General features: G+C 44.7%; 1 protein-coding gene across 7 annotated transcripts in view; it reads left to right on the top strand.

Moving 5' to 3' along the window:
* Positions 1–126: 126 nt before the first annotated feature.
* Positions 127–20489, top strand: part of ARHGAP17 (Rho GTPase activating protein 17) — a 41631-nt gene continuing 21268 nt past the window's right edge. For all 7 annotated transcript variants that reach the window (XM_082772483.1, XM_082772477.1, XM_082772479.1 and 4 more), the window contains exons 1-2: positions 127–233; positions 17629–17668. In XM_082772483.1, coding sequence (XP_082628609.1) covers positions 181–233; positions 17629–17668 — 93 coding nt within the window. In that variant the 5' untranslated portion in view covers positions 127–180. The remainder of the gene's footprint in view (positions 234–17628; positions 17669–20489) is intronic.

Genomic DNA, 20489 nt, shown 5'->3' with positions numbered 1-20489 from the left:
GGCTCCGGGGCTGTCCCGGTGCCGGGGCGGGGGGGGCGGGACCGGAAGCGGCGGCGGGTTCCGGTGTGGGCGGGGCGGGGCGGGCGGTGCCGCGAGCAGGGCGGAGGAGGCCGGGGCCGGGGCCGGGCGGCGGCGGCGGAGCGCGGTGAGGGGCCCGGGGGGGCCGGGGCGGCCGCCGCCATGAAGAAGCAATTCAACCGCATGAAGCAGCTGGCCAACCAGACCGTCGGCAGGTGGGCACCGGGGGGCACCGGGCGGCGGGGGGCGCGCCGGGGGGCTCGGATCGGCCGGGCCGGGCCCCGCGGGGTCGCCCCGCTGAGGGCAGCGCCGGGTCCCGGCCGCGGCTGGGCCCCGCCGAGGGGCAGCGGGCACCGGGCGGGCTGCGGAGGGGCCTGGCGGGGAGGGGAGGGCCGGGGGGGGGGACCGGGATCAGGAGCGGGCCCGGGGCTGCCTCTCGGCTGGGCTCGCTGCCGGCCGCCCGCGCCGTGCGCTTCCTCCCTGCCCTTCGTGACTTTCGCTTCCTTTGTTCCCGCTGCTCACGGGGCTGTTTCGATCCGCGCCGAGGGGGCCGCGGGGGGGGACGAAAATACCCGAGGTCCCGTCAGAGCGGCTGCCGCCAGCCTCGGGATGGCGGGGCCCCGGGAAGCCTTCGGGAGCAGAGCCGGGCTTTCCCCCTGGTAGAACAGGGCTCTGGAGTTATTCTTCAGGCCTCCAGAAACTTCTCAGATTGTAAGGAAAACTTAATCCCAAAGCGTATACTTTCAGGGTATTCGAGTTCATGCTTTCACATCTTTCCTCCAGTAATCCATTTAATACAATGCTTATCTTCTTTGGAGTTTATTTGGATGTAAAAGACAAGGGTGTCAGCTAATAATGGCAAAGTAGCAGGTTTTATTAGGGCATTTGTTTTGCTATAAGGTAGGGTATAACTTCCAAACCAATCCTGTGTTCTTTCATTCCCATCTCACATAGAGTTTTCTCTGTAAATTAGTACACTTTAAAATCACTGGAGTGATTACTGGAGTTCCTGCTTGTGTGTGTTGGGCCATAGCTCCAAATCCCAAGTGGAATTTCTGGTAATCTGTGTTGTACCGAGTCGGATAAACATCTCGGGCTACTTCTTACCTCAGGGGGAAAAGAAGAATTAAATCTGGAGCAGTGTTTATAGTCGTGTTTGCGTTGGGAGCAGAAGCTCCAACCTTCGTTACGACCTTTGGCTGCCGTGGTTGAGCAGTGTCTGCTGCGAGGATCCCCGCAAGACGCGGCCGTCGCTCGTTTCCCAGCTGAGATTCCCGGGGTGTGGCCGTCTGCGTGCGTGCCAGGCAGGCTGCTGGGGTGTTAGCAGCCTGTGCCTGGAACGGCAAAGTTCTCTGGTTTCGTTAAAATACAAACAACTACCTGAAATAGTTTTTCATTAAAAGGTATCCCTAATGATACCGACTCGTTTGTTTTCATACAGTTAACATTAATAGTTGAAATTCAATTTAAACCATGTTTCTCCTTTTTCCTGTTGGCATTAAATGCTGGCACATCCTTATCAGGTCTCTGTCTAATTACAAAGGGTTTTTTAATAAACTGTCTTAAGAGTGTTCATTTAGCAGTATAGATTCTTTACCCAAGAACATACAAGCTTTTCTTTGAATTAAACAGAAGTGAGAAGGCTGTAAAGAATGAGGAGTATCTTAAAGTTTTGACCAGTACTTGTTGCCTCTTTTGCATATAGATTGCATGCAAAAGTCTGTAAGTGGTTTGAATCGACCCGATTGCCCTTTGTAGGGGTTTGCCTGCTGTAGTCTTATTGATGTACTTCTTACTCTTGTTGCTGACCTGAACATTTGTGTCTTTCCAAGTTAAAGAAAAACGCTTATGTAATTGAAATGAGTTTGACTTCCGTAAATCTGTAAATTCCGTAGCATTGAAAAAAAAAATTGCAGTGTGCTTTTTATCTGTTTTTTTATGCCTAGGTGTAGTTGAATGAAAACGAACTGCCTTCAGGTGCGCGGTGTCTTTATGAGAGGTGTTGGGACGGTCGCAGCTGGCTGTTTCTTGAGGCTGATACGTATCGCGTTGCTGTAACTTGCTGGTTAGCCATATGCTGAACACCATGAGACTAATGCTCTGTCAGAAGCGTTACACTGGTCAGGTAAATCTCTTGAAGAGATGTGGTCAGCTTTTTAGGACCCTGTTCACCCTTGGGATGCCCAGTTGACGAGTGGGCTGCCCCACCGGACAAGCAGCGCTTGCAGCAGAGCGTCTGGCAGCTGTGCTGAGGGTCCCATCCCTTCACCTCTGCTGGCTCACCTGTGGCACTCGAGGCTGTGGTGCAGAGTGCTCCCTGCCATTTACCGTGTGTGTCACATCCACCCATCTGTGTCATCTGCTGCCTCCTTGGGTGACCTTTGGCTCTTGTTTTTTGTGGTGGTGTATCAGAAAGGGGTGTATTCTTCTGCTCTTTTCCTCACTCGTTCTGAGCTTTTTTCCCCAAAACTGGGGACAGGCGTGTGACGGTGAGGTCAGCACACCCATAGCTGTTTTCTTTTTAATGAAGCAATGTTTAAATCTAGAGTAGTTAAGGGCCTATTCTGTTGAGCTGGCCATGTGTATGAGTGATACAACCTTCCTTATGGTCAGCTTGTGAAGGCTGGCGTGCTTTGCCTGCAGCTGTACCATGTGTATGTGACTTGGGATCAGTGGAAAGTAACTCCTTAGCTGAAGAAGAAGGAATAAGAAAAGGTGGTCAGGAGCTTTGCTAAAGCAGAGGAATGGCATTTCTGAGAGCCTGTGAGTCGGCATGGTCAGAATTATATGGCATTATGAAATACACGTAAGAAACTAAAGAGGGGATTAGTTAAGTGGAGCAGGATTCCCCAATAATTAGTAGATGTGGTGTTAAATATTCGGCAGCAATTATCTTGTGGACATTGCTGGATGCCTTCAACAAGAGCAGTATTCAATCTGCCACTGAGTACTTTATTTTTTTTGACAGGTCCTCTGTAAATGATGCTGCTGTAGAAGCAAGGTCTGGTTAACCCCTGAAGTGAAATATCAATTACTTGTCCATACAAATAAACATGGAGGAAAGGGGAAGATCGAACAGGATGTTTTGCCTTCACTTGAAAACTGGCAGTTCAAGTGCTGGTCCCTCGGGTGCTGTCGGCTGGGGTCAGCCGCTGTCAGTTGTGCTGGAGACAGTGCCCGAGGCGGGACCAGGCAGCTGCCCCACTGCCTCTGTCGGGACGTGGTACCCGAACCTTTGTGAGGTATTCTGACCTGGAGCAGGCGAGTGACCCCTTTCATAAATGGTTAATCTCGGTGGGAGTGTGGCGCTTCGCATGTCATCACGAAGCATCTCATGTCTGATGAGAGAGAGTTCAAAAGAAGTGGGGCCAAGAGCAGAGCAGGGGAGCGGAGGCATAGCTCACCTGGCAATCATTAGTTCCAGAGGAGCTGAGTTAATGTATCAGAATAAAGAGACATTCAAAGCCCTTAGTGAGGCTTCAAGGATAAGAGGGATGGGGAAAAAAAAAAAAAAAAAGAATAACAACCTTCATTCTGAATTTCAGGTGGCCAGTGATTCCTTAGAGGCTATGTGCTGAGATAGCTTTTAATGGAACGTAGGTATTAAGTCCTCCAAAACTTTATCTGCGTTGAAGTCCAAGCCCGTGCTGACCAGGAAGGGTTCTGTCCACACGTGTTTCAGGCGTGCTTTGCCTGGGCTGAGCACTTTGTGAGGGGCACATCATGGGATGCGTTCTGCTTGCTGCCTCGCAGCTTTGCAGAGGTGAGGTGCCCTGCCTGGCCCGCTCGCACCTTTCCTTTGGGTGCCTTGGAAGCAGGTAGGCATTGTAGCAGGTCAGCAGTGTATCGGGTTCAGAAATAACAACAGATTATATTGTGTGTGGTGTCACTGAGGGAATTCATCTATCCAAGTCTTACAGTTTTTGTACTCTAATAAATTCTGAACGGAGACAGATTTTGATTAGAAGCTCGGGAAGTATTCTAGTTCTCTGACAAAAATAAATGCTCAGAAGTATTGTCATTAAAGGCTTTCAGATGATACACTAATAAGCATTGGAGCTACGTAGGCAAGTAATTTTTATGAGAAATGAGTCCATGGAGGAGTTTGTGTCATGCTGTTTAGTTACAGAAAAAAAGGTTGGTAATTAATGACACTTGTTAGACTGTCTAATAATTCTACGCAAGTTAGGCTTTTGTGCCTCTGGGGACCTAACTATTAACGTTCCCATCAATTTCTTTTTTCATCTTTTAGTGTACCGTACAGATTAAAAATTATTCCAGCCAACTGGTTTGCAAAGCTTAGATCTGTGAAGTCAGGTAGGATCAGGACTGCTAGGTGGACGCACTTGTCTTTACCAGGAGGGATCCTTTATCTGCCTCGCAGGCTGTTAGGCTAATTTAAACCAGGGAGCAGCAGTTCGGACTAATTAAAGTCTAAAAGAGGCCACAAACAGCCTTAGATCTTTTTTTAGTCAAAAAGTCAGCTTACTGTAGCTTCTTAACAAGTTTTACTGTTTGAGTACGTCTTGCGTGCAGAGTTTTTTCCATGCCTTGTACACATGACATTGCTGCGACTCAGCAGCAGTATTTGCACGTATCTTTTAATAGCTCGTGCTGTGCATGAAAGGTACCATAGTAAACTATATTTAGCAGCTCTTCAAACCCCTTGGCAATCTGTATGTTGGAATTGGCATTAGTGTGGCACAACACTAAAGCAAGTTAAGTTAAAATAACTTCAGTGATTGTGTGTAGCACAGAGCAGCTTGCTTTTGATATGTATAGGGGGAGATCTGGAAACTGATAATTTATAGTCATTCATCATGGAAAAACTGGGTGGTCTGAGTTATTTTTCCCCCATATTATTATTGTCTATCATTTCTGGTCTTATTTTTTTCAGAATTCTATGAATTATTACTTAGGGCATTTTTTACATCTTGGTCTTCTACTGAGAGCACTTTGCAAACTAATTTTTTTAAAACTGTGGTAAAATGAGTTTGCTCATCTCTGAATCTAAAGCACTTCAATATAACATGAACCTTACAAAGCTATTTAAAATAAAATCAAATTGTTTTACAGATGTGTTAAAAAAAAAAATAAATATGAATCTAAACCCCTATTCTGGCCCACCCAAGCATCCTTTAAAAAAAAATTTAGTATGATAAACTTCATTTACTGAAGTGCTTGTCATTGGTAAACATATTTGAAAAAATGGTAAACAACCTTAAAATATGCCTGTGTGCAAGGGGAAAATTTTGCTTTGTGCTTGGTCTTGTAGCTTAGCCTTTGTCTACGTCGGAGTACTCATGAAAAGAAAAAGAAAATCCTCGTTTCAGTGTTTACAACAGTCATCGTAAACATTTCCTGTTTATCTCCAAATGAAGTTTGAGGTCTCTGTAATTAGAAAATTCACTTAAGATTCTTCTAGAAGGAAGATTAATTCAATGACAGGTTTAAAGAGTCTGAGGAGATTGGATTAGGGAATGTCTGTTTTCCTGAACATGTGCAGGCTTTCAGAGCTCGTGTAGCTAATTGTCAAGGGCTGATTGAAATGAACTGCATGCAAATGCTAAAGCACTTGTCTACTAATAGCAGAAGGAGTGCGTTATCTAAAAACCTGTGTGTTGGTGGAGTCTGGCTGTGGAATAGGCAGAGCGAGGAGGCAGTGAGCAGCGCAGTTGGGAGCACAGCTGCTGCAGCTTTGTGCTGCCTCTTCACCGCTTCGTACGTGCAGCACTGGGAAGCACCACTTCAGGTAGAATTTCTCAATCTGAGATGTCCACAAACAAACAGCTAACGGCCCCCTCAGCACTGCTTCTCAGCCTAAGCTACATCAACAAAAGTTGCGTGGTATCGACATATTTATCTATTTCCTGCACCCCTAAGGTAAAGCTTACGCAATCTATGCGCTGTGCAGCTCATAAATCTTTTTTAATAGTGCAAACTTCCAATTACAGAAAAATGTGCAGCTAGTATGTTTTCAGCGTGGGTCTGCTCACTGTTGTGCTTAGCAGTGTATTTGCAACTTCCATTAATGCGGCAACAAGTGGAATAGTTTATGGACGTAAACTGTGTTCAAGCTGTCAGTTTTGTTTGTCCATCTGTTAATCTCATTAATCCGCATACCCTTCAAAGCAGAGTTGCTAAAGCCAAAGGAAAAATGGCCTGAATTTGCCTGCATTGAGGACTCGGTAGTGGCTTCCTTCAGTGCAGTTGTGTCCCAGCGGAGTGCTGGTGAGTTCTCAAAGGCTGAGCACCTGCTCCTGGGACCCCGGGTAAGAGCAGGGGTTGCATCTCACAGTCAGAAGACAAGAGTGTGTGTATTTTGACCTCTATCTCAATTCCTCGGGGACTGAGAAGATCCCGTGTTGGTCTGAAGAATTAGTTAAAAATCACTGCGATTAGAAACTGTTAAGAATGCACCTTGCCACTCAGCAGCAGTTGTCCAGTGTCTGAAGCCTTACTCCTAGGCGTTGCGGTGTGGTGCTTTCCAGCAGGCTGGTGCGTTTGGCTGCCCAGATACTTCCTGCTGTGCCTGCCGTGCTCCCTAAGGGCAGCAGCAGGTTTCCACTCAATGAGCACTCGCTCACTCTCAGCTAAAAAAGTGTCGTCACTTGTGATCAGATTCCAGACTACACGAAAGCTCAGGAATGACACGGCTGGGCTATGCCTGGCTTCCCCAGCGGCCGGGAGCAGAGGAGCAGGGAGGAAGGCAGGGCTCGGGCAGATGTCCCACCTGTCCCCTCAGCCTGCTGCTGGCTGCTCATGTGTAGCTCAGGTAGTGTCTGGCAGTGCTGGGCTGGCTTTGTTCCGTGCGTTGGCTGTGCCATCCTTGCTATCGTAAGGCTCCAGCTTCCCTGCTTCTCTGAAAGGCCACATTTTTAAATTTCAGCTATTCAATTTCACTTTAAGCTTTTCACGTGGGAGGGAAAAGCATTTCTCCATGCCTGCAATCCGTAAGAATGAACTTCTGGACGAGTTATCTATTTTTCAGAACAGCGGGTGTTTCCAGTGCAGGTACAGCTTCAGTTATTTTGTTTTCCCCTAGTAGAGGCAGAAAAGGCCTTTCAAACCTTTATATAAACTTTTTGATAAAGTCTGCTTTGTATTAGACCTGTTCAGTTTTGTTGACTTGAAGATATCTGAATAAGGTTTTGTGCCTTCTAGCAGAGAACTAGCTAAAGCCTGCTGGCTAGAAGAAATAAAGTATTACATAACTGGCAGGCTTGCCTGATGACTGCTGAGTGGGCAATGTGTAAAATTCTTCAGATTTTTGCTGCAGAGAAAGAAATTAAAGGACTCCAAGCTGAGGGATTTGAAAAATATTAGTTGTCCTCTTGCGTGCCTCTAGCTGCATGCTCTCATCTCCTTTGGCTCTGGCTGTTGTACTGCTGCTTGCTGAAACAGATGAGAAGGCTGATAAAATATTAACAATAAAAGGCAGACACACACATGCCATGGGATCTGTTCTAGCTGGATTACCTCGGGCTTTTCTGTTCTGCCACGTGAGTGCCCGTCGGGTCAGGGATGCACAGCGAGGGAGAGCAGAGCACACACCCAAGGAAAGCACAGTCTTACGCTGCCTTAAAATGATGAATAAAATCTAGTTCTTTTGGTGTGTCTGTTTTTCTGGTTGTTTCACCAGGCTTTGGAGGATCTAGGAGAGTGAAAATGATTTTGCCAAGCCTGTCACGCTGTGCTTGTGTCACAGTATGTTAAGCGGAGCCTGCGGCATCGTCCTGTGCCCGTGCAGCCACCTGGGCGAGGTGCTGTAGGGAACCAGAGGAGAGGATGGGTTGTGCAGGGGTGGCAGGTGTGTCTGAGACATCCTAAAATAGTACTGATTTAAGCTGCTAAAATAGCTAGAAGTGATCTAATGAGCTGCTTCCACGTGATGCTGTAATGCGATATGCTTGGGATTTAGGAAAGCAAATGTATTTCTCGATACTTGCATAGTATTTTTAGGTTCACTAGTGATAACAGATCTGTAAGCAGAACTGTTCTTTAGACTGGAGGACACTATTAGCACATAATGAAAAGCCAAATATGTATGGTCTTTTTAGGGTATAGTTAAATAAAAACATGTCAGTGAGTTAGATGTTCTCTAATATCCTGCACAGTGTTGACCAAAAAAAAACAACGCGTTTTGTAGCTTGTTGGAGTTAGCAGCTCCACGTTTTAGTGCTCTGGGAGAACCTCCAGCCCTTCGCGTTGGGCCTTACGTAGCGCGTCCCTCAGCCGTGCCCCGTGTGCCATGGAGAGCTCCGGTCTGAAACCCGTGGGAGTTTAACAGCGCGAGCCAAATTGGGGAGGTTGTGGCTGACCTCTTGTTAAGTCAGAACCGAAGAGCTTCGCAGCAGTCGGTGATGACGTAGCGAGTGGTTTTACCAGAGCAGTGTGTGTGTGATCGCCTCCTTGTTCAGGCTGCTTGCCTGCTCGCCCTCCCGTCTTGCAAGCACGGCTGAACTTGATCCTCAGCGCGGTGCTGTGCTGAAAGCAGCGCTGGATGTCCAGACGAGAGACAAAGAGGGAACGTACAAGTATCTTTTTTTTGTCTGTAACATTGCTTCCTTGGCTGAATTAAAATATTTTGACTGAAATGTGTTCCTTAGGAACCAAATGTTTGAGTTTGTAGTCGTTATGCCATTGCTGATAAAAGCATGTTAGAATCATGGTGCATCTTATGCTTGGACAGTCCTGCTGTCTCAACAGGAAGCTAGCTTTCATAAATACGAGCCAGCTGGGTGAGGTCACAAGTTCTTCTCTCGAGTGAGGAGGAGCCTTTTTTTCCTTGACACGGATTGTTTTCTGGTGCAGTTAATTGCATTGCAAAATGACAGGAACATCCTGGAGTGACTGCAGCAGAGTGACTCAAGGAGCTGAGGAATCTGCAGAACTGACTGTGCAAAATACCTGAATCAATTTTAAATAGCAAGGGTCTATAAAGGAGTTCTTTCATCTGTCTTGCAAGTTGTCCTGCACCAGCAATCACTTGACAGAGAGTTTTGTATAAATATGCTCTTTGTCCATATTGCAAGTTTCTCAAGATCCTAACAACACTTCCAGAGTGAAAATGAATACAAGAAAAGCTGATAACTTCTACATCTGACAGTTGCACAGAGAAGATGAGGAGAAAACTGTAAATGAGTTGAGGTTGACCTGTTATTTAGAAGATAAGTTGCTGTGCGTGCAGATCTGAGAGTTATGGCTGTTACAGGGATTTGAAAGGAACAACAATTCGATGCCAACTTTTTTTGACATAAATGAACCAGTTACCAAGCCGTACACAAGAAATACTAATCCAACTGATTAAAAACTACTTTTCTGTATGAAAATACTAGCTTTCGATCCTACCTTCATTTTCTACAGAAAATAGAAACGTGTGAGCTAAGCTGTTGCAGCGTCTCTTTCAGTTGAGCATTTAGCTGGTTTGTCCTGCCGTAAGCCGATTTCCCCTGCAGATTAAGTGTTCTGATCTGTCCCTGGTTTCTGTGGGAATGGAACACAAGGGTAAAGTAATCCTGGTTTTGCAACAGGAAGTCCAAGTGTGCGCTGAAGTGTTAATAAACCTTTACTGGGCTATTAGAGGCTCATATTTCAGTCAGAAATCTGGTGATAGAGTTAACTTTCAGTTTCATGATAGAACACCAAAAACATGGTGTGCAACACGTGGCGGAGTGGTAATGGCACAGTTCTCCATGTTACACACATTAATCTGGCCTTGTATATCCCGTATCCAAGCAACAGAAAAACAGACTTGTGTATCCAGCGTTGTAAAACCCAGTAATTGGATGAGTAGTCTCAATTGCAGGCTAACCAGCGGAGACTCAGCTCAGTTAGAAGCTGGTTTTCCTGTTGGTGAAACATAATAAAGGGTTTGGCTGTTAATTGTTAATCAGAAAATCAGTGCAAAGGCTTCACTGCGAAATGGTGGACGTAGAGCAATCCCTGCTTTGTGACTGTCCTGCTAGTCAGTCGTATAATGTTGCAGGTCGACCTTAGACTTTTTTTTTAACTGTTATTTCAATGCTTCCAGCTCCTCTTTGCATTTTTACTTTCTATTCCTACTTCATTGTTCTGCCTCTTCTGTATTTCCTTGTTTTGCTATTTGTGTTGAATTCAGTTTGGTTCCTTTTCAGAGGCTTTCACTTGCCAGTTTTATGAATCCCCAGACTTAAAAATAGACCTGTCTGGACAGTGTATTAAATTAACAACAGTGTTAACTTTGAAATGTTCATTTGGAATTCTAGTTTTTTTTTTTTACCACTTACGCAATGTAATATGTAGCTTGAAATGTCCTGCCGAAGTCCAAAACCATACAAATGTGCCCCAAAAAGTTACGATTTTGTAGCAGTTTGTTGTAGTTTGCTCATTCTTCTATTGTATATTTATCCTATTCAAGCATGTCTACACTGAAAAACTTTTCTATTTGCAAAAGATAGTACTGCTTCTTCTGGTCTTTTGTAATGATTGACAGTGAAGGATTTCTGGTTTTAAAGAAGTCAGAAAACTCGAGTATTTTTACTTAGTGGGCAATCCACTTTTGTAGTAGCTGGAACAGAAAGTAACATCTCGTGTGAAAGTTCGGGCTATGTTTGAGCTGTGTTTTTCTTTAATCATAAGGGAGTTCTTGTGTCAGCAGGTAATCTGGCAGGGGAACTAATCCTTGTCTAAAATTAAAAGCTGCCAAACCCACAGGTAGGAAATAACTGAGCCAGTCTTTTATCCAGAAATGTCACTCGCCGGCTTAACTCCGTGCTTGCAGAGGTACGGCTGACTTCGGCCCTGCAGCAGTGCCCTCTCTCTCTGCCGAGGCGGTGTTTCCCAAGCTTCCCTTCCATTTATCCCTACCCCATGTTGGTATGCTTCACCTGGTGGTGAAGTTGATCTGACCGAAAAATGGGTTTTCTTCCAGCCCAGTTATTTTTCATCCCTCTGGGCTGGCTGCGGTGCAGCAGCGGGACGAGCGGGTCCCCCAGCGGCTCAGCTCCTGGCACCTTGCTGCAGGGGATGGATCTCATCCCAGTGCTCAGGAGGGAGAGGAGCTGGAGCAATCCCTCACCGTGGGGCAATAGCTCTGTGACCCCGGCACACCCAGAGCCTGGCTGCCCTTGGGGTGAGACCGAGCGCCCTGGTGGTGCTGAGCGGCTGCTGCGGCCCAGGCAGGCAGTGGGAGTGCCCATCCCCACAGCCGTGGTTCCAGCCTCCTGTTCTGCAGTTTTTCTGCCCTGCTGCTTTTTTATATCAAAATTGTAAACCTGGTTTTAGATCAAATTACTCTGGGGAAGCAAAGGTTGCTTGCTTGGTCTTACATGAAAATAAAGTTTTAAATGTAAATAAACATTGGGCAGCTAAATGTTAAAAATAACTCTTTACCAAGATATTGTGTAAGGGTGTTTGCATACATCATTTATAAATTAATAAACTGACATGTTTGGAAAGGTCAAATTCGTAGTAGTGTTAAATATTTGAGCTCACTTAGCATGAGAAATTTATATGCTAATACCTAAGGGGAAAAAAGGCGAGGCGTTGAAAATACGCTGTGATTTGATCAGCTCAGGAGATTATTCTTCTGTATCTTTACTTTGTGTTGGTCTCAAATTCTTTGTTTCTTTTTCCCCACTGTTTTTTTTCACTGCTTAAAGTAGGAGCTTTTACTTTGGTAGAAACATACGACCACTGCTAGATTTCATCCTGACTGGATTTAAGCATCTAGAGTTTTAATCCCTCACCACAGCATTTTGCAGAAGTACTAATAGCTTCTGAAGAGAACGCAAACCAAATGTACCTTAAAGAGAAATCACATTTTGTCGTTATGTCCTGATGTACATTCTCGGTGGTGGTTTTCTGTTTGTTTGTTTGTTTGTTTTTTTTGAAAGTGAAAAGGAATACAGGGAGAGCTTCACCAGCTAAAGCTTTGTAATGGTATGAAATAGAATAGCAGTAAGTATTCAGTTTGCTGGGACAACAGTTGACTGAAAGCACTCAGCAGTACATTTTTATTTGTAACCAGAAGTTTAAAAACTATCGGACTGAAAGACTGCTCACTGATACGTGACTTCCTCTATTAGGACAAAATTGCTTTAAGTCTGGTTTTGCATTTATGCCACAATTGTAGTTTTGTCATCTAGAAAGTTCAACTTAAATTTGTCTCTGATTTGTAGTGTGTGTTGCTCGCAATCACCTTGATTTGTTAGATAAACTTAACTGTTTAAGCAGTATTTTTTTCCCTCAAACTGTAGTATATGTGGTTTAACTCTCAATATCAAATACTAAAACCTGTTTGTTTCACAGGGAGGGGTTTGCAGTTCTGCAGTGTGGTGTGGGCCTTGCTGCTGTGGCTGTGCCTCCTAGAACAGCCCTAAAATAGGATTTGGCTTGGGCTGCGGTTGTCCTTAATAGCTAAATTTACTGCTTCGCCTGGGAGAGGAGGCCTTGGATCCATTTCACTTAGTAAGGAATTTCAGATCTATTAATGCGAACAGGCTGTCATGGGCTTCCCTGCGACTGAAGGCATGGTCTGCTTTATTTCCAAGATTATCTTTCTAAAGCCTGCTCTGCCTTTAATTTGAGCAGACAGGCTTCATTCTTCAGAACCGGGTGGCTGAGATTACAGAGAGGTCAATGTTGTAGCTTTTAGATAGAGCGGTCAGGCAGTTCGATGGAGAAACTCAGTGGAGAAAATGAAGGAAGGCAAAAGAGTAGAAATAGTTGTCTGTCTCTTTATTGAGTCCCAAGCTGTAGTTTTGCACCTACTGGGGTTCTGAAGATGCAGATCTTAAAGAAGCATTTTGGTGCTTCGGAGGTGACGCACCATTTTTTAGAGAATTTCTAAAGGAAGCACAAAAACTGCTGTAACCACATGAGTTAAAATTGGTGACTTGAGCATCATTTAAGCATGAAAAACAGTTCTCCATCACGGACTTCCCATAGGAAGTCAGTTTGAGGGTTATCTCCTCCAAAACAGGAACCTTTGGTTTTGATTTCTGCTACTGCCACTGAAGTCTCCACAGTCATCAGATTTACAATGACCACATTTTTAATACTTGTGCAGAAATTTATATTGTTAATTTGAGTGAAAAACAGGGATAGTGGGCAGGCTTGAAGTCTAACTGGTGGCTGGTTGCTAGTGATGGTCACTAAACACTAAGTAAATATTGAAAGGTGATTCTCATCTGGCGGTTGTTGTGAAGTGATGTTAAAGCTTGTTTAAAAATAACTTACAGAATATTGGTCTTGAAAAAAAATCACCTGCAGTGAAGGTTGGTATTTGTAGCTTTACCTCCAGTTTGAGTGCTAGTTTTGTCATGGAGGCAAGTCAAAGGGGATTAATTAGAGGCTTGTGTAGGGCAATAAACTTGGTTTCTGTGGTGTGAGGAGCGCACTTGGCCAAACGTTTTTGCTCTGGCTTGTCCTCACGATGCTGCGCAGGTTAAACCAAACTCCTGTAGTATATCCAGAAAGCTGAGTATTCCCACTGATTGCCAAAGGAAACAAAATACTTCCTCAGTAATGAAGTGCTTTTTGAAAAGTGCCCTTTAATGTACACACTTACAAAGGCCACAGTCGTAGAACTTCTTGCTTTCTAGTTACACACGTTTCATTTAACATACTGATGTTAAAGATCTCAGCTTCTGAAAAGCATACAGAAATACAGAACACGGGTAGGATATGGGGAACGGGAAATCTGTGTGTTACAGCCTGTATTGTTTTAAAATCTAGTTTAGTAATGAGCCTTATGTGAGCTTGGCTGCCAGGGAGGAGGAAGGGCTGGAGCGTACCTCGCGTCTGCTGAGCAGGAAGACAAGAGGTTCCCTGCATCACCTGGATTTCAAAGAAAGTCCAAAACAAGTAGAACTTTAGAAAGATGCTGCCATAAGCGACGATCTGTTTCATGTTTGGATACTGATTGTAGCAGTCACTTTCGATGTAGAGTAAATGGCACTCAGGTTCTCCTGAGCATTGGTGATGTTCTCCTGTGCCTTTGTTGGAAAGGGGTCGTTGAGTTCGTTTTGTTCAGGTCTTTCCCCGAGGGCAGCTTTCTTTTGATTTTAAAGTGATTTGACATATTTAATCATTAGGCCCCATAAAGTTGGGTTATGTGTAGTTCATACTGCTTAAAAAGGCAGGCTGTCCCTGCAATTTAGTACAGTGCTGAACTAAGCTGCTAGTCCCGAAACATCTTTAAGTTATATTTGCTACGAAGTCTGGTCTAGGATTAAAAAAGCAAACCTTTTAGAAGGGAAGTTGTCACCTAATTCTGGATGCCTTGTTTTGGAACAGAGCTGCTGATTCTTCCATTTTTCCTGGCACCAAGTCCTGCCTATTGTGCTGTGGAAGCCGGCAGGATGTGCTGCTAGCACGGCGCCCCGCAAAGGTGCTGCAAAGCGTTAACGTGCCAGCAAGCGCTAATCTGGTTACTCAGGGTAACAAACAAATACTTGAAGGAAAATCAAACAGCCAGAAGGCTAGCTTTAATTCAGTCTCATGTTTCGGTGGGTATCTCCTCATTTCCACTGAAGGCTTTCCAGAGTTTGGGTGCGCAGACTCGTCCTTTCGTCATGACACGAGCTGCCCTCCCGGGGCATCACCTGCTGCCAGCTCCGCATCCCGGCCTCGGGGCGTGAGTCAAGGTTTCTGTTTCCACTTTGATACTTGAACTGAGTCACTTGTTCTGTTGTGAATGCCCAAGTTTTTATGGCTCTGCATGTCAGGATTGCTCTTGTTCCTTCCTTGTTAGCCTTTCGGGGGTGTAAATTTCCACTGGTTTTGTAGCTTTGACCTGCTCCGGAGATCTTCCCTGGTGAGTACTGACGCCTTGATGGTGGACAGGACTCTGCTGTGAAGCCAGGGAGATCTCAAACATTGTTTAGATGAAGCTTTATTTTTTTTTAAACTTTCCAGCTCTGGTTTAATAGATCTCATTTATTTCATCCATACATATGTAAATTCTTGCCCCAATAAAGGTAAACATTTTTATCTCAGGAATTCTCATCTGCTGTTTCCAGAGGTACCGGGAGCCGTGCGCTTGGTTTGCGTGCAGTGGGTTAATGTTGTGCTCATTCCTTGTAGAAAACACTTTGGAAGTGATGTTTCAAAGGAACTCGGTATTTATCCTCTGTATGGGTTGTGGGGATGATTCTAGCTGCAGTATGCCATTGCACGTTCACCATTTTGTTTTTAGAATCAGCCTTTTAACAATGGCACTGCTGAATGTTACTTGAAGAACTTTGTACCAGCCATCTCATATAGAAGTTTTTGCCATAACAGTGTCCTGCCTCGAGGTGTAGCAGGAAGCTTCACCTCCTGTCCTCAGAACCCTGCCTTTCCCAGGGGACCAGCTCAGCCCTGTTCATGGTGCTCAGCTGCCAGCCCAGCGGCTGCTTCGTATTTAGGCCATGCAAGGAGCTGAGCAGCTGCTGTGTACCTGCTGTGCCACTGGGTCCTGTGCTCAGCTCCTGCTCCCAGCTGTGGGCATCCCACTATGCAGAAGTGCCCGTGGATCCTGCACGAGCAGCATGTTTGGGGCCTCCTGGCACAGCAGGGGCTCCGCCGTGCTTTTCCTGTTAGTAATGGCTTGCAGGGGCATCCCGGTGCAATGGTGAGTTAACTGTTTTGATGGCACGGAGTCCAGCTGCTGGGAATGCCAACAGCCGTGTAACCTTAGTGAGAGGCCAGCTGTGTTTGTGGCATTCTCAGGGAGAGGTTAGGGTGGTGGGCTCCCAGCCAAGGGCCAGGGACCTGCTCTGATGGGGTCCCAGAGCCCGTCACGGCTGGGGAACTTCTCTGCAGCTGCATCTTCCCCTTGCTAACCAGCTCGTGATTCCAGGAGGCACTGTTCCTCTGTTGCTTCATGCTACCTAGTAGGAAAGGCACAAACAAGACCTAGTAAGGGGTAAGTAGCAGTGGGAAAAAATATTTAGCATAGATTTATGAATTCTTTAATTAGTTGGCAGAATAAATTAGCGTCCCATGGAGCTGCAGGTAGGCATAAACTTAGAACTAAAAGCAATAGCTCCTGCTGTGCTGAGGTAGGCAGGTACCTTTGGTGCTTTGTTGCTTTTTCCCTGTTGACGGCTCAGCAAGGAGATAAAGGCCGTGCTGCTGTCACAAGGTTAAGTTTTCTGTTTCATGGCAGTGGTCACTGAAAAACAATATTATTTAGTGGCTCTTTCTTGGCTTCGTTATTAAAGGTGGAATGTGGGCCTGCAGGAAGGGTGAGGTCTTCCCTCTGCGTTTCCAAACCTGACATCATCATAAGTGGCTTTTCTAAATCAGCTCTGGCCTGGGGACGCTGTGCTGCCACAGCCGATGACTGGTAAAAACAGTCCCTGACTTCAAAGGAGATCTGGATTTTCTGGTTGTGACCCTAAATACTTGATAAACCAATCACATGTGCAAAGGGGACTTGTTGTATACACAAGAATTGTTTTGCACAATGCTGCATAGTCTGCAGGTAACAATATTTAAAATGAAAATGAACTTCTGCCAGCACTTCGTGTAAATTTCTTTACTTTTACACTCAAATGGGTACTACTACCTAGGGAAAAGCAGGGGAGGGAGAGAAATCATACTTTTTATGAATGTGAGGTGGTGTGCAAGTTCTAGGCAAGTATTTGGTGGGTTTAGATTAATATTGTGCCTAGAGCTGTTCAAAAGCATCCGGTAGCTTTGAAGTAGTATAATGGGAGGATCATGATCATGGGATAATATCAGAACAAGCCTTTTTTATTCCAAAAGTAAAATTCATTTTGTAATTCCCAATAGCTAAAAGTGAATTTGTAAAATTTTATAGTAACTGTAATTTGATTGTTGCAGCACGGGTGGGAAAAACTGTGAACTCTCAGTCAAACTGAAAGATTTTTCACATAAACCTTCATGGTACTCCCTGCTAGTTCATGGGATTTGCAGCAGCTCAGTGCTTTAATGATGCATACATATCTAGTTGTAGGTATCCTAAATGTTTTTAGAAATTGTTTTGAATTATGCCATTTGAGGTGGCTGTTTCATTTCATAAAACTGCCTGTTAGGTTAATGTGTGTTCTCCTCTGGTATGCTGGAATTCCTCTTCTGTGGTGTCTGTTTCATATCACGTAAATATGTAAAAGTGGGTCAGCACAGAGGGTGAATGAACTGCTGAAATACCTGCCTCTAATTTGTTTCTCTTGCACTAAGCCAAATTAAGGGCTAGAGTTATTTAAAGGGGGGATAATGTAAACTTTGATTATGTAACATAGATGTAGAAACCAGTTGCATTTTTTCTTAAGCAGATTTCTAGGAAAAAGGAAACATTTGCATTTAAGAGAAGTTTTTCAGGATTCCAGTTTGTGTTAAGTCGTGTGCAGTTTGAAACATCTCTGTACTCGATGCAGTGGATTAGTGCTGTGGGCTGAGAATTTCGGGAATGTCAGGCTTTCCTGAGCACTCTGTGCTGGGCAAGCCATCAATGTTTCTTCCTTGGCAGTGGCCAAGAGCCAGTGCTACCTACGGCATGGTGAAGGTGGTGGTGTTGGCAGCAGAGGTTATAATGAGTTACATTTGCAACTAAGCAGTTATTAAAAGCAGTCTTTGACCCTGACCATGCTAATTTGTGTTCTTTTTTTCCTCACTTAGGGCTGAGAAAACGGAGGTACTTAGTGAAGACCTGTTGCAGGTATCGTAACACAGTTAATATGCATTCTTAAAATTCTGTCTCTAAAGTTTGAGCCATCTGAGTACCCAATGTGGGGGGAAAAATGCAAATGAAGTGGATGAAAACAACCATGTCCTTGGCTGACTTCTTAGCACATGAAAAAACTGTTAAAATTTGCAAGGAAAAACTGTTACTTCTCTTTCTTAGTCCTATCATATAGCTTGGTAAAGTGAAAGAAGAAGCTTTATCTTTTTTCTTTTGATTAGATGAACTAGCTTGTTAAGCTTACGAACCATTAGTGCTAATGACTTGCCAGGCTGTCTGGTGGAGTATGATGAGCTGGGAAGAAGCTATGATTAGGCACAGCTGGTTTCTGTCTTCATTTGTGCTTCTCTTGAAGAGGTCATCTTGGGCTTTAAAAGAAGTGGTGAAAAGCATACCAGCTGCTTGCTAACTGATAATGACTTTTTTCTAGAAGTCTGGAATTGTTCTTAATAAATGTACAAATGCTTCATACTTAAAATGAAATATTCTCAAATCTGTCACCCTGACATTTGTTCTGTTTGCAGACTTGTCATCTTTCTAAAAGTATGCCATCTAATCAAACAGTAGTTTCATGGTGGAATTTTAGCTGCAATTGTTAGATTAACAAGGTTGACTAATCACATGAAACAAATTTGACTACAGACTCGTTCTTCTACATATTTTTCTTCCTTTGGTTATTTTGTGAAAGGTTCTTACAGAAAAAAAGGACAGAAGGTGAATTGGCTGGGGAAGTCAGATGTGCTAGCTTCTCCTTTTGGACTTGGACTGTAATGGTTATTTCAAGTCAATTACAAAGCATGTTAATATGTTTTAAGTTCAAGACCTTTGCAGAAAACACATGGGCCAAACAAATGAGGTGTTACTTTTGTTTCAAATCTCTCCAGCTGTTTGGGTTAAAGTAGAAGGTGAGAGAATGTAATGGCTTTAAACCTGAATTCAGCAAGAACAAGTGAAATCATCTTGAGTAAGGGTGAAATGAGCTGACCTGAAACACTTTGCCGTGCTTTCCAGGGAACTGCTTTGGTTGAAATGTAAATATCTTAACAGTTTAACAATATCATTTTTAATTTCTAAAGGGATGTGTGCAATTAAATGGCAAAAAGGCTGTTAAAACACCTTGATAGCCTTCAAGGGCCCATCTGTTTTCTTGGTTAAAGGCAGAGTAGTAACAAGAAGTGAAAGCCAGAAGTACTGCTGCTTGTTGCCAAAAAAATTTTGCAAGCAAGGCTTTCCCAGGCACAGAGCAGACTGGCTACACCCAAGTGGAAGAATTTACTCACTTGTTTGTTTGCTCTTGGGGGCTTGCGGAGGGGAGGGAGGCTCTTATCTAACTAAAGAGCTTAAAAGCACGGGGCTGTTTGTTTTCCAAACATGTTTCACAGTGTTTCTTTTTATATTTGTCTCAGACTTTGACATAGGATTGCCATGGCTTGCTTTCTGTTTTCTGAAGTGTAATGCTCCATTTCAAGTATCTCTGTTAAATGTGTTCCTGCCTGAAGAGAAGCAATGCAGCTCAGTACTGGAAGGGCTTCTACAATAGGCCCACTTTCTGGAATGCCCTTGTAGCATATAGTGGAGCAATTGTTTGATGTCTTTGTTCACTGAAGATGCCCCGTGGGTGCAGACAGTAAAGCCTGTAGGTCACATTTTTCAGTTCAAATGTAGCTTAATGGAGATTAATGTCCTTCGTGGTTTTCCTGACACTTTGAACTAAAAAGCAGATCAGAGGGGAGTCTCATGAAGTTCTGGGGTCATGTTCCTCCTATCAATCATCTGCCCTTTGAATTTGGCATTCAGACTGCCTGGAAAGAGGCTGTCAGGAATATGCATGCCTTTCGAAGGGGGCGTAAGGCATCACACGTGGCTGACAGAGGCTGTTAGCGTGCTGGGATCTGTAGGATGGTTCAGTTGCTGTTACTGTGTTTCAGGTGCAGATAATCACAGAATCACGGAATTGTAGGGGTTGGAACGGACCTCGAGAGATCATTGGGTCTGCCAAAATCATGCTTGATAAACTGTGTTACAAAAAAGTTCTTCACAATTAGAGGCTGGTTTGGAATTTCTCAGTAGTATTTAATCTCGATGATAAGGCAGTAGAAATTAAACTTTTTAGTTGCAACAGCAGGCTGTAAACAGTACAGCCACCTTCATGCAGCTTCATATGGACTTCAGAGTGGACTTTATTTGTAGAGCACAAGCTCAATTCTAGGTGGTGCCTTGTGCTTTCAGAGCAGCCCTTCAGGTGCAGTTTGTCTGCACCTTACTCTACCAAAATAGATTTTACTAAGCTTTTGGAGCAGCCCAGCTTGGATTCATCTTGTGGCTGTCGAGCTGTTAGTCCCATTACCACCTTGTGTAGCCAGTGAGACTTCAGTCTTCCTGCTCTGGTCCTCCAACTCACCAGCCCTCCTACACTGGGTCTTTTCCACCTCCCCCTTGGACCTGCAGAAGCTGCTGCCGGGCAGCCCCAAAGTCCAGTTTTGGGTGCTCCTGCAGGCCAGAGCTTCACACAGCTGCTGCTCCCCTCTTCTGGGGGGCCCAGTCCTGGGCGTGCTCGTGCATCCAGGACAGGGCTCCCATGTCAGCAGCAGTGATCCTGTGCTGATCCTCACCCAGTCGGTCTCATCTGCCTGTGCCTCTTCCCATCAGCATCTTCTCCCTCACAGTTTCTCTCAGAACACAGCCACCGAGGTTTGTTTTCAGCCAGAGCTGCCATTTATTTAGTATCTGCAGTTTTCACTACTTGCTTTTGCTGGGACCTAATTGTGGACTGCAGTCACTTTAGGGCTATACCGTG

The sequence above is a fragment of the Aythya marila genome (genome assembly GCF_965140915.1).
Source record: "Aythya marila genome assembly, chromosome: 15".
NCBI lineage: Eukaryota > Metazoa > Chordata > Aves > Anseriformes > Anatidae > Aythya > Aythya marila.
The sequence above is the reverse complement of the archived record's forward strand: the minus strand, read 5'-3'. Positions and strand labels throughout refer to the sequence as shown.